The sequence below is a fragment of the Grammomys surdaster genome, unplaced genomic scaffold (assembly GCF_004785775.1).
Source record: "Grammomys surdaster isolate TR1022 unplaced genomic scaffold, NIH_TR_1.0 208, whole genome shotgun sequence".
Classification (NCBI taxonomy): Eukaryota; Metazoa; Chordata; class Mammalia; order Rodentia; family Muridae; genus Grammomys; species Grammomys surdaster.
Window position 1 is genome coordinate 4,364,460 of NW_021604653.1, and position 12,840 is coordinate 4,377,299.

At 37.5% G+C, this 12,840-nt stretch overlaps 1 protein-coding gene across 5 annotated transcripts in view; it reads left to right on the plus strand.

Moving 5' to 3' along the window:
- Dpp10 (dipeptidyl peptidase like 10) overlaps positions 1-12,840 on the plus strand; it is a 1,453,779-nt gene that overhangs the window by 1,117,935 nt on the left and 323,004 nt on the right. For all 5 annotated transcript variants that reach the window (XM_028771467.1, XM_028771466.1, XM_028771465.1 and 2 more), the window contains one exon: positions 7,958-8,032. In XM_028771467.1, the coding sequence (XP_028627300.1) occupies positions 7,958-8,032 (75 nt within the window). The remainder of the gene's footprint in view (positions 1-7,957; positions 8,033-12,840) is intronic.

The following is a 12,840-nucleotide window of genomic DNA, read 5'->3' on the forward strand; positions in this document are numbered from 1 at the left end:
AGAGAGAGAGAGAGAGAGAGAGAGAGAGACAGACAGACAGACAGACAGATAGACAGACACAAAGAGAGGGCAAGAATGCATACACATCATATAAAATTACCTAGCTATATCACAGAATTGTCTTCATTAGCTTGTTTTATAAAAGTAGAAAACAGCAGAAAGTGACTATTGTGTTTGTAAAATGCCAAAACAAAATTTGGTATCAAAAAGACGTGTAATGGAAGTTCTGTCCTTGATAACTAAGTAGCTAAGAAAGGGAAGGTGTAGAGAAGAAGCAAAGCAAGATCAGAGTTTCAAATCCTCTCCAGATAAACTGAATTATGACTGTGCAAAGCAAATCCTGTCCTTGTTCAAAGCTACAGACTGGCAAACTTGTCTGTTTTCTTCTTGCCTGCTCCTCTTTAATGAGCCAAACTGTAAAGAATAGTAACAAAAGTCCACATTTGATATCAAACCATGGTTATTTGTTGATAGTCATTCCAATGTCTATTAAATTTCTTTTTCTTTCTAAAAAATTTTACATTCATTCATTTATTGATTTATTGATTGATTGATTGAGTGTGTGTGTGTGTGTGTGTGTGTGTGTGTTTGTGTGTGTGTGTGTGTATCTGTCATAGTTAAGGAGCGTTTGACAGTGGGTAGCTTCTAGAAAGGTAGAGTCTGATTTCTTCAGTGATGTGGCCCCATGTAGGTCAGTAATGCTATGGAACTAACTGGATTTAATATGGTATAATAATAATAGTAGTAATAATACTAGTAATAATAATAAAAAACCTATTTTTTACCAAAAAATATTACTGTTTTACATTTTCAAGTATAGAGAGCTACTCTGTGAACATACCCTGAGTAGGTATTTCTGATTAGTTTTCTGTGCTATAATGACAGGTACTTGTACATAGATTTATTGCCACCTTCTTCCAAAATGCTTGAGCAACTCTCACCCCAGTTCAAAAATTCTCTAATGTAATCTGTTAATTTTTAAGGCCACTGAGTCCCTCTTACCAACTGTGTTAACTTAAACCCCATTCTGGTTCTTTTCATCCAGTTCTTTATCAGCCTCAAGTAATGCGAATGCCTATATTCCATCTCCTGGAACTTCTGACATTTTGGTTTGTGTTCAATGATTTCTTGCTGTGATCTTTAGTATCTGACATGTTGGAACACCATCATTATCCTATTTCTAACTCTAGTTATAATGTCTCTGACACAAGTGAATCATTGCAGTGAAGCCTCTTAATAGAGACATTACTGTGGCAATAAAAGATGTAAATTGCAATTTCAAAGAGTCTACAAGAGCAATGACGGAAGCAGTAATCAGTCCTTTGATGAACTGCAACTAGATTTCTATACAGTGTGGTCAGATTTGTCACTTATGCAAGAAAGAATAGAAACATAATAGTTTATTCTTAAGTTTTTAAAAGCTTTATGTGTCGGTGTGTATATGTGTATGTGTATATAGGTGACCATGGAGGCCAAAAGGGAGCACAGAACCTCTGATGCTAGACTGTGAACCATGCTAATAGGGGCTGAGGACCAAAGTCTTCTCTTCTAGAAGAGCAGTGAACAGTCTTAAACTCATATTGTTCTTTCCAGTGCAAAATGCAACAGCTTAAATGAAGGAAATTAGAACAGGAATTTAGGCAAATGTAGTTTGAGGAAGAAGGGAGAGGTAAAGTTTTATAGCAAGTTCAGTTGAGCATGTGTGAGAAAAAAAACAAACAAATGCTGAGGATAGAAAACTGTTGTCATGTTTGTCTAGAACCCTAACTCTAGCATGCAGTAGAAAGATCATGACTTTGAAGAGAGTCCAGGCTGAGTAGAGTGACCATATCTCAAAGACCACAAGTGAGGATACAAATACATATAGTAGGAAACAATGCTAAGAATGCCTGTGGTGTTACTTATCCCATAGCAGACACATTGGCTGAAGGAAGAAAGTTTTCCCCATTACAAAGTGGTGAATTGGAATTAAGCATAAGCATCTGTCTAATGTTTACCCATTAGAGATGAGACTGCTAGACAACCCTGTTCTGATGTCTTTCTGAAGCTCCAGCATACCATAGCTAAAATTGATACATCTGGGCCTGGGGAGATGTCTCAGAGGTAAACTTACATTTAAACTTTAAATCTGAGTAAAACCCATGCAAAGAAATGGCACAGTGGCGTGCATCAGTAATTCCAGCCACGGGGAGGTAGAAACAGGGAGATCTATGGAGATGTTGGCTAGCCAATAGGGCTGCATTGATGAGCTCCAGATCCAATGAGAGCTGCCAAAACAACAGACCCCTTGAGGGAACCAATATCCCAAATTGACCTCTGGCCTATACACACAGATACACCCACAGGCATGTACTGATGTACGTGCACATACACACACACACACACACACACACACACACACACAGCTTGCACATATACATAGAGAAATGATATAGCATGAAGTTGATACATCAACATTTTCTCATTTTTTATTGCTTTCATTGACATAAAAGCTCTGAACGATTTTTCAGCCACCTTCTTTCTGCCTTGAAATACTAACAGAAAATCTTCTTATAGCTTCCAAGTGTCCTCTGCTCAAGTCCTCATTTGTCTGTTCCTGTCTCTTCCACTTTAACTTCTTGACATTGTTTGTTTGACTTGTCACACACAGGTACTCCTGACCTCCTAATATATAGGGTAGCCTCAGATCTGACTCACTTTCAATCCATTTGCCAAAACAAACTTCTATATAGAAAGCAAACCTTACTCCCTTCTTGACTTTGGTGTCACCATTCTTGATAATCTCTGACATAGTTAAGGGGTTGTTAATGTGGCTTTAATATGAAGTGGCCATCCCAGCCTCCAACTCCATCTTCTCTGGAAGCCTTCAAAACTACTTGCATGTTTTCTGGAGGTTTTCTCATAATGTAATACATTTCACTCAAGTGGAAAATAATAGATCACGAATCTATCATCTACATTCTTCAAGTGCATGATAGATTTAGGCTTTTATTCTTAAAACCTCCTCAAGAGCTGCTTTCCTCACACCCATCCTTAGGGCCATTATTACTTTCTCATAAATAAACAAACTGCCAAACCCTAGGGAGAATAGCCTTCCCCCACAATGAAAATTATTACATGGCAATTTTTAAAACATACAATTTTAAGTTAGCATCTGGTTTTCTAACATTTCTTGAAAACAAAATGTTTCTTTGAAAACAACACTATACATTTCCTATATGATGAGAAGCTTGCACTGGCTTATGCTCTTTTGAGATCGTCCAGTCAGCCACTCTCCCTCTGGCAGCCACAGCTTTAAGCACCTTGTCTCTGCAGGCTGTTGGGTTTCACATGCCAGCTCTGCAGTGGACCACAGGGGCGCCTGCTGCTTATCTTACTCTGCCCAATATGGCATGAAAATCTGCCTAGTGGGGTACCTTTTTACCTGATAGAGTCTTCAGAGACCTTGATGCTTCTCATATGGTGAATGATCTGTGTCGAGCTGAGTGATGCCAGACGTCTAAGAGGCTGCACATGTTCCTCTGGTGCCTTAAATATCTCACCCTTATTAACTGGTCCAGTAGACCATGTGCATTCTTGTTTTACTTGAGCTTATCCTTTTGCCTCTTTCTAAAGGAACTTGCTGGAATGTAGAAGTCAAGTGTTTTATGTCCCTCCAGGACTCTGTGCTTAAATAGTCACTGGTAAGCATTATTGTTTAATAATGCTAAACACATACAGAAATTCTTTCTTCTTCTGGGGAGATACCTGAATCAATAAACATGAGGACCTAGGTTTGATTCCCAGAACCCACATAAAATGCTAGGCAGTTGTGGCATGCTTATAATTCCAGCATTACTAAAATGAGATGTAGAGACAGGGGGATTCCTAGAATTAACTAGCACGCTAGCCTGGCCTACTTGAGTATGTTCTATGCCAGTGAGATACCCTGACTCAAACAAAAATTGGGAGGGGCCTGAGCAGTAATTACCTTATGTTGTGTTTTGGCTTCTAAACAAGAGTGTGTACTTACAACACATTTTTTCTACATCTCTTTAACTCAGCAGGGAATAAGTTGTTAAGGCAGCATTAAAGTTACTATAAGAAACTTCCCTCAAACTCATATTTGTTTTTATTTATGTTTTCTGGTGGTAGAGGGTTGCCTATGATGTCCAGAAGAGGGTTTTGTGTCATCTTGAGCTAGAATTACAGGCTCTTGCTGATGCTAAAAGCAGGACTCAAGTTCTCTGGAAAAGTATCAATCACTCTTATCTGCTCAGCCATTGTTCTACAACCCTCCCTCCCAGCCCTGATTTGAAGGCTTATCCAGTTGTGACTCAGCAGAATTATATTAAAATTCACAGGTAAGGCAAATGTTCAGCAGCTCTCACTACTGTTAGAAAGAACTTTTCTCTCAGATGCAGGAGACAGTAATACAAAGGCTTTATAGCAGCGGCTCTCCATCTTCCTAATGTTGCCACATTTTAGGGTAGTTTTGCATATTGTGGTGACCCCTCAACCATAAAATTATTTTGTTGCCACTTTATAACTCCAATTTTATGATGGTTAAGAATAGTAATGTAAATATCTGATATTTGACCCCTGTCAAAAGGCCTTTTGGTTTCCCACAGGATATGAGATCCACAGGTTGAGAACCACTGCTTTATAGGGACATAAAATTTCATAAGACCTCCAGTATTCCTTGAATAAACTGAAATGTTGTGTTATGTGTGTATGTGGGATATGTGCACATATGTGTGCAGATTCAAGCAAAAAGACCAGAGGACCTAAAATAAAGTGTCCAGAGATATAGCATTCCATCTTATTCCATTGGGCCAGAGTCCTTCATTAAACCTGAAGTTAACCTGGCAGCTAGCAAGCTCATGCATACCCTGATTTCTCCTCAGTGCTAGGATTATGGGTGCACAAGTAGCAGTAACCTTTTATATGGGGGTTTGGGGATGTGAACCTAGGTCCTCATGCTTTTACTGTGCAGATTTTCAATCAGTGAGCTGTCTTCATAGCTCTAAATTGAGTTTCCAATGTTCACATTAAGGGTCCTTGAATCTTAGGTGACCACTGCTAGGCTCTAGATTCAGCAGCTTGCTCTCCTGCAAAGGTATTTGGAACCTTTCCCAGTTTGTGTGCAGCAAAAGCTGGAGGGAGTACAGTGATAATTAACAAAGTGTCAGACTGGATAACGGGAGGAACTGTAAAGACACTAAAATGTTGTTACCAAGGCCCAGACGCACCTGTGAAAACAGGAAGTTAATTTGTGTGAAGTATATCACACAGAGGGTGGAGGAGACAAAGCATGTGAGATTTCCTTTAAAAAATTCATAGTAGACCAAAACAAAAATCTTCACAAGAAAAGAACATAAGCAATGAAGAGCAAACAACACCCTCTAGCTGGTGAGATAACTCAAAGTCTGGGAGAGGGGCCCTTGTGGAATCTCTTTGCCCCTCTGTGACCTTGAGACAAAGACGGTGACTTTGATTCTGGGGTTTCTAATCCCTAGGACAGAAGTGGAGACATTGATCTCATAGCAGGTTTTTAAATAGCAATTAGGCTTCACATACTGTCCATTTCGTCATCCCTTTCAATAACAATATACTTGGCAAGACTGCAGTGCCAGCACAGGTGACCTTATTGATTGGATGTTAAGTTCCTTGTAGGCTAGTTCCTCTTAATTTTTACCATATAATAAGTTAGGCAGAGGAGCAGAGGGAGGAGAATAGGGTGATAAACCAGTTATGTCAGTCACACTCGCTTACCTCCAAGGACTGTTGGGCATCACTGATAATCTCTGAGGCTTGGAGAATGTGCACATGATGTGACCTGCCTGATGAGCAGTAACTGCTGATTGGAATGTTGTTTTATTGTCTATTATCTTTAAAAATTGATCCTTTATGAGTAAGCACAGAACGGTGGGATGCTTGACTGCCGATGCTCACTAGGACTTCACTAGGCCAACTAAGGAGAACTTCCAACTTTCAGGGCTTTGTACTCTTGCTGATCACCGGGGGATACACTATTCCCTTAGTATATCTGACTTAGGATGAACAAACTAAATTATTACCAAGAACAATTCTCTGCCCACATTAAACAGCAATAGAACAAAAACAAATCAAAACAAACAAACAAACAAAAATTGTTTTCTGTGAGGCTTTTGAAATTCAGTGAATTGGATTAAAAGAAAAATCAAAATTAGGCTTGCAAATTCAAAGCTACTCTGAAATCAGAACAAAGGAGAGACTGAGCAAGCCAGTCCAATTATAGCCCTCATGACATTCCCCAGGTCCTAGTCTTCAAACATGGGGTAATGTGACGTCACTTGATGGGCACTAGTCGGTTTTTGAATTGCCCTGTCTCTCCTTGTTTCTGCTTGAGAGAGAAGATGACTGGAACTGACAATTATTTTTTCATGGTTATTCATTGTTCCTACTTCTTTTTAAAGATCTTTTCAATCTTCTAAAGCAAACACTTTGGCCTCTTCTATTGGATTACTTATATATTCTGTATATTTTTATATAGAGTGTAAAAGTCCAGAAATGAAAATAAAGCCAAAATATGCCCTTAAATTGTAACTTTGTTCTTGAAAATAACAAATAAATATCCCACAGTTCCATTGAATTTTGACAACACATATACCAAATGCCACAGGTTGGGGGCTCAATGATACAAAGCTGCCACACTTAGATTCTCAATACAAATCTCACACCCAACCTGACTGCAGGTCAAGGATCTCCTGTTATCTCTTCTAGCTTGGAAATTCTTCAGTGGTGTTGTATATAGAGAGGAGGAAAAAGGGAGGAGTAGGGCAGAGCTGGACAGAAGCATTGTGTAATTGTCCTTCAGGCAAATAGTGTAAGAATGCAGGCAACATTTGCCATGGTGGTGTGGTCTGAAAGAGATGGTTAGACCTTACCCCAGACAAAGCACAGTGTCTCCTTTCAAAATTTTCCTACATAAAATGGGGGCAGGGTGTTGCAAAATAAGGAGGACTTAGTATAAGGCCTATACTATAAGACCCAGGTAATGGAGCATGGCATATGTGATGTCAGGTGTGTGACAGGGATCTGAAAGAAGTGTCAGACAGGGAAATGTCCTGACCATGGATGTACTTTTAAAAAACTTCTGTATTAATTGATACATTCATACTTACAGTGATTATCACAGTATACACAAGACCAACATTAACTCAAGCCAGACAAAAATCACAGCATAAAGGGAGGAAGGTGACAAAAGAAACCTTCCACTAGCTGAAGAGCTATTGGTATCTGATATGTAGCTGGTAGGAGAGAGGCAAGGAGCTTTCTTAAATTGCATAATCACTATTATGTCAACCACATGACAGACAGACCTCCCCCCAAAAAACTAGATGGATTATATAAACTGGACTGAACTGGAAAACAAAAAGCAAAACAAAAATCGATCTAAATGTAAAGTACGAAGGATGAGAAATGTAAAGTAGTATGGGCAATTATGGGAAAAGTTGTTTGGAGAGGTGTATTATCCAAATTAGATTGTAAAACATTATCACAGATTTGACAAAATTAATTTTCAAAAGAATGAAAGTATCCATTTCAGAAGATTATGTTGACAAATTGAGATTTCTCCCCATTCCTTTTTTTCTGGATATTTATTTATTTATTGATTGATTTTTTAAATAATTTTTTTATTTTTTTCTCAAATCGTAATTCATTCCCATAGGGGTTATAAACACAGAAAGGCAGGACGTGGGGAAAGGGATGACACTGGAGCGTGGATGTTCAGGGGGAATACAGATATCTTCAGAACCGGGTATCGGCTGGGTGAAAGCACTGCAAGGGAATGTAAATAAAAGTTTAAAATGTCTCTCTGGGTTCCCTGAGGGACAAGCCTGACTCCCCATTCTTGATATCATTACTCAAGTCACATTTTCTGTTATTCATCTCTGTAAAATAATCATTTCTTTCTTTCTTTTGGTTCTTCTAGGTAACTTTTAAAGCATCCAGACACTCACTTTCCCCAGATTTAAAGTATGTTCTCCTGGCATATGACGTCAAGCAGGTAAAGGAACTCTTGCACTTCTACTGAATTCTTTCTCTGTGGACCCTGAGACAGCAGCTCACATTTAAACTGAGAAGTGCGCTGGCATGTTGAGTGTGACTTTGGTAAACACATGGTTGAAATCAAGATATTTGACTAGCAATAAAAGTACTAAGGTCATGTGTCTTGGTGGCAAGTGTCTTTATTCACTGAGGCATCTTGCTCATCCAGGATTTTTTTGTTGTTGTTAATGTTTTCCTGATAATTGTGTGGAATCCAAATTATCTACTTGTATAATGTAGCAAATGAGGTCTTCACAAACTGAGCTATTTTGCCAGATGGTGATAATTTAAAAATATCTGTGTCATATGTGTATGTGTGTCTGTATGGACACATACATTTGAATGAGCATCTACGTATACATTTGTATAAATGTAGATATATGCATGCCCGGGAACATATATAGAAATCAGTAACAACCTGTGTGTTACATCTTGACTTCCATCTTCTTTAAGACAGGATTTCTTTGCTTTTTCTGTTTCTATGTAGCAGGCATACTGTCTGTGAGCTTCTGGAGACTGTCCTATCTTCTGCTCCCAGTGCCCTGTAGAAGCAATGGAATGACATACTTTGTATTATGTGTCTGGTTTTTGATGGCACTCTGAGAATTTAAAGTCATGTCTCCAGTTTTTCATGGCCAGTGCTTTTATCCACTAAGCTGTCTAACCAGCACTGATGATGCCATTTGATGTCATCTATGTAGTGTCAGGAAGTAGAATGACAAACTAAATTAACTTTAAGCAACTATAATAATCATTTCTCAGTCAGTGCTTCATAATTCTACTCCAGCTTTAGAGGACAATTAGAACATACATAAGGCAAGTGAGTATTTTTTACATAGGTATAATTTTCAGAGTTAAAAAGCAAAGTAAGTGTTAAAAGGCAATTCGGCACATTAGTTTCTATAGTGAATAAATGATGGGAGATTACTCAAGGAAGTTTTATGAGCTTTAGGACAGACAATAAAAATTTATGGAGTTAAGGCAGGAAGCCTCATATAACGCATCAAAAGCCTTTGGACACATGACATTTCACAGTTCAGAAGACTTGCTGTTTAATGCAATAGCCTTTTGGAGTGTACATCTGAAGTGTATCTTTAAATTTTATATTTATACTGAAAATAAATTATTCTGAAAAAAATGGTGACAGGCTTATCTCCCTGTTAACTCTCTTCATGTTTTTGGCTGACTGGCACTTTCTTTGTGTTTCTTTCATTTGCAGATTTTGTAAGGTACTTGTTACAGTGAGAAAAATGTGTTTTTTAATATATGGAAACATAATAAAATACACTCTAAGGTTACAAAATAATGCTATCTAAAAGAATTTTAATTTGACCTGAAATATGAAAGAAATAACAAAATTTTATTTTTTTATATTTTTGGATATGTGTGTGTGTGTGTGTGTGTGTGTGTGTGTGTGTGTGTGCGTGATGGTACCTGTGTGGTAGTCAGTTTATGGGAGTTTCTTCTTTCCTTCTACTAACTACATAGGTACCAAATATTTTCAGTTCAGGCTTGTTCACAAATGCCTTTACCAGTAGCTCCAGCTTGCTGACCCAGTGAGCATTGGGATGTTAGCATGTGGTAGCACTCATCAAAATCAAAACTAGAACGGTCAACAAGATAAACATTCCTAGAAATAATAGAGAATCTAGAACTCGGAAATGGGTTCTCTTGAATGTAGGCAGGTGAGTTTTGGAAGAGTACAAAAACTCTTCAATGAATAAGACATAGTGTTTTCAATAAACAGTGCTGGAGTGATTATATATTCATAGGCAGAAAGAAAGAAAGAGACCTTCGAGATAAATTAGTGGGTGAAGTCCTTGCCACCAAGCCTGATAATCTGAATTTGAATCCTGCGACCCATATAGTAGGAGAAAAGAACTGGCTCATACCAGTTTTCCTCTGATGTCATCTACACTGATGTGCAATCAAGCACTCATAAAACAGATAAATGAAAAGTAACAAAGGCTTTTTAAGTAGAATAGAAAAAAATGAAATTATAATAAGAGAAGGAAGACAGAGCAGAAAATAATTAAATAATGTTATTTATTCTAAGTTCATCTCTTACATGAATTCAGAATGAATCCAAATATAAATGTATATGTAGTGAGGAAAGAAGCAATAAAATTACCCGAAATTGTCTCTAAAGTCTAAGAATAAGAAAAAAAACAGTCCTTAGATTATGCACTAATAGTGAAGCTTATAAAATTGAGAACTGCCATTCTATGCAAAGTTGCATTATGATAATAAAAATTCAAACTAAAACCTGAGAGAAATATTTTCAATAGCTTATTTGGTAAAAGATCCATGTGGTGGTTTGAATGACAGATGTCTCCCACAGAGTCAGATATTTAAACATTTAGTCCCCTGGTGGTGGTCCTATTTGGAGCTGCTTAGGAGGTATGGCCTTGCAAGAAGAAATATGTCACAGGAGGTGGGATTTTTAAACCTATACCTTAGTAAATTTCAATTCAGCGTCTTCTCTCTGTGTTGTTCTGGAGGTTAAGATGTATCTCATAGCTTCTTGCTTCAGCCCCCGTGGCTAATGCCTGCTACTATGCTTTCCTACAATGATGGGCAATTATCCTTCTGAAAACAGAGCCAAATGAATGCTTTCTTCCACAGATTGTTTTTGATCATGATATTTTATCACAAGAGCAGAAAATTAACGAATAGAGGCAGCACATGGGGAAGCTCTATGTGGAAAACGTAACAGCAGGCAGAAAACAAGTATATGAAAGGAAAAGATCCCACACCCTAGATCACCTCAGTATTGTCAGATCATCAAAATATTGCTTCTAGGGTTATGTAAGAGAATAAAGCTTATCTTGGTAAGTTTTGTGTCTTGATGTTGTTGTCTATAATAATTAAATTTCTGCTACCCTCCAAACCAGAAGGTGCACACCATGGTAGTTTTTCCAGTGTCACGAAACTTAGGTTCATACAGAGCTATTAACTACATACTTAGAGCACCATTTACTATTTATTTACCTGTTTGTTTAATATATATGTATATGTGTATGTGTATGTGTATGTGTATGTGTATATGTATGGGCACATTGTAGCTATCTTCAGACAAAACAGAAGAGAGTATTGGATCTCAGTACAGAAGGTTGTGAGCCACCGTGTATACCTTGTGATTGTTGGGAATTGAACTCAGGGCCTCTGCAAGAGCAATCAGTGTTCTTATCCACTGAGCCATGTATTCAGTCTCTACTTATTGATTTTTAACACAGGTCTCACTATGTAGCCCAAGTTTGTCTTAAAACTCTGTACTTTTAATTATTACTTGGGGAACTTGTTCAATTAGTTGATAGAGTGCTCTGCTAGCATACATAAAGCCTGGTATCTAATCACCAACTACCATACAAATAAAGCACGGCGGTGTATACCTATATTCCCAGCAGTTAGGATATAGAGGAAGAGGATACAGAGTTCAAGGTTCTTAGCAACATAGAGAGTTTGATGCAAGCCTGGGATACATGAGACACTGTTTATCACCTTAAGTAACCCAGATATTCTTTCATTGGTAAATAGTTAAATAGTTATAGAACCATGTAACAATATACACCTTAGAAATATAAAGGAAATTTACTTGATATATCCAAGACCATGAGTGAATCTCCAGAGTTACAGGTGAGTTTTAAAAGGCAACTCCCAAATCTATTGAGTGTATGCTTTCATTTACATAACATTCTGTAAATAAAAATATTGAGATGGAAAGTCAGAGAAAGAATTTTTCAAGGTTAAGGAAAAAAGTGAAAACAATTCTCTTTGTTTCGTGCAGCAATTTGTGTGCCCTTAATGAGGAGAAAAATGTTCTGGGTCTTGAGTCTGTCAGCACCCTGTATTCTTACACATTAGAATTTAAAAACTGTTTTGGTTATTTATTTAGAATTATTTGAATTTTATGTTTTATTCATTTATTTTTTTACACATGTCTGTATGTGGATATGTATGTGCCATAGTAGGTGTTTGAAGGTCAGAGGACAACTTGCAGGAATCAGTTCTCTCTTTCCACCCTATGTGTCCCAGGCATGGAGCTCAGGCCACCAGGTATCAAGTACCTCTACCTACAGAGCCATCTCCCAAGCTCTTGCACATTAGATGTAACTAGAAGAGGGATAAGTGTCATTTCCATCTAAGCAGTTTTTATAACCACATATGAATTTATAATTAACTCAAAATAAAAACATCTAATTAGTGAAAAGATATATTTGAATTTTTTTCTAAAACTTAGAGTATATAAAAATTCAGGATCAGTTTATTTCATCAACTATGTAAATTGTATAAAATCTTTGAACTTTTCACTGATGTGAGTTCCCAGGAGTAGATGAGTATGATTTTTGAACTTGTTTACATATTAATTTTATCATGCTGTTCTTGTAAAATTTTAAAGTTCTGTGAATGAGACAGGTTAAAAATAGAAAAGCAGATCACATACTAACCACACTGAGTTATCAGTTTATGAATATCTCATCCCTATATTTATTGAGCACTTACCTGTCTTGGGGGAATGTTCAATGTCAATTCATTCCAAATGGTAATATTGAATATTCCTGTGGATGTTTGAATAAGAATTCTACACACAGGCTCATATATTTGCTTAATCATCATGGAGTTGAATTGTTTGAAAGGATTAGGCAGATTATTAGGTGTGTCCTTGTTAGGGGTAGTATGTCACTTGGAGTGGGCTTTGAGGTTTCAAAAGTACATGCCAAGGCAAGAGTCAGTCCCTCTTCCCTCTCCCTCTCCCTCTCCCTCTCC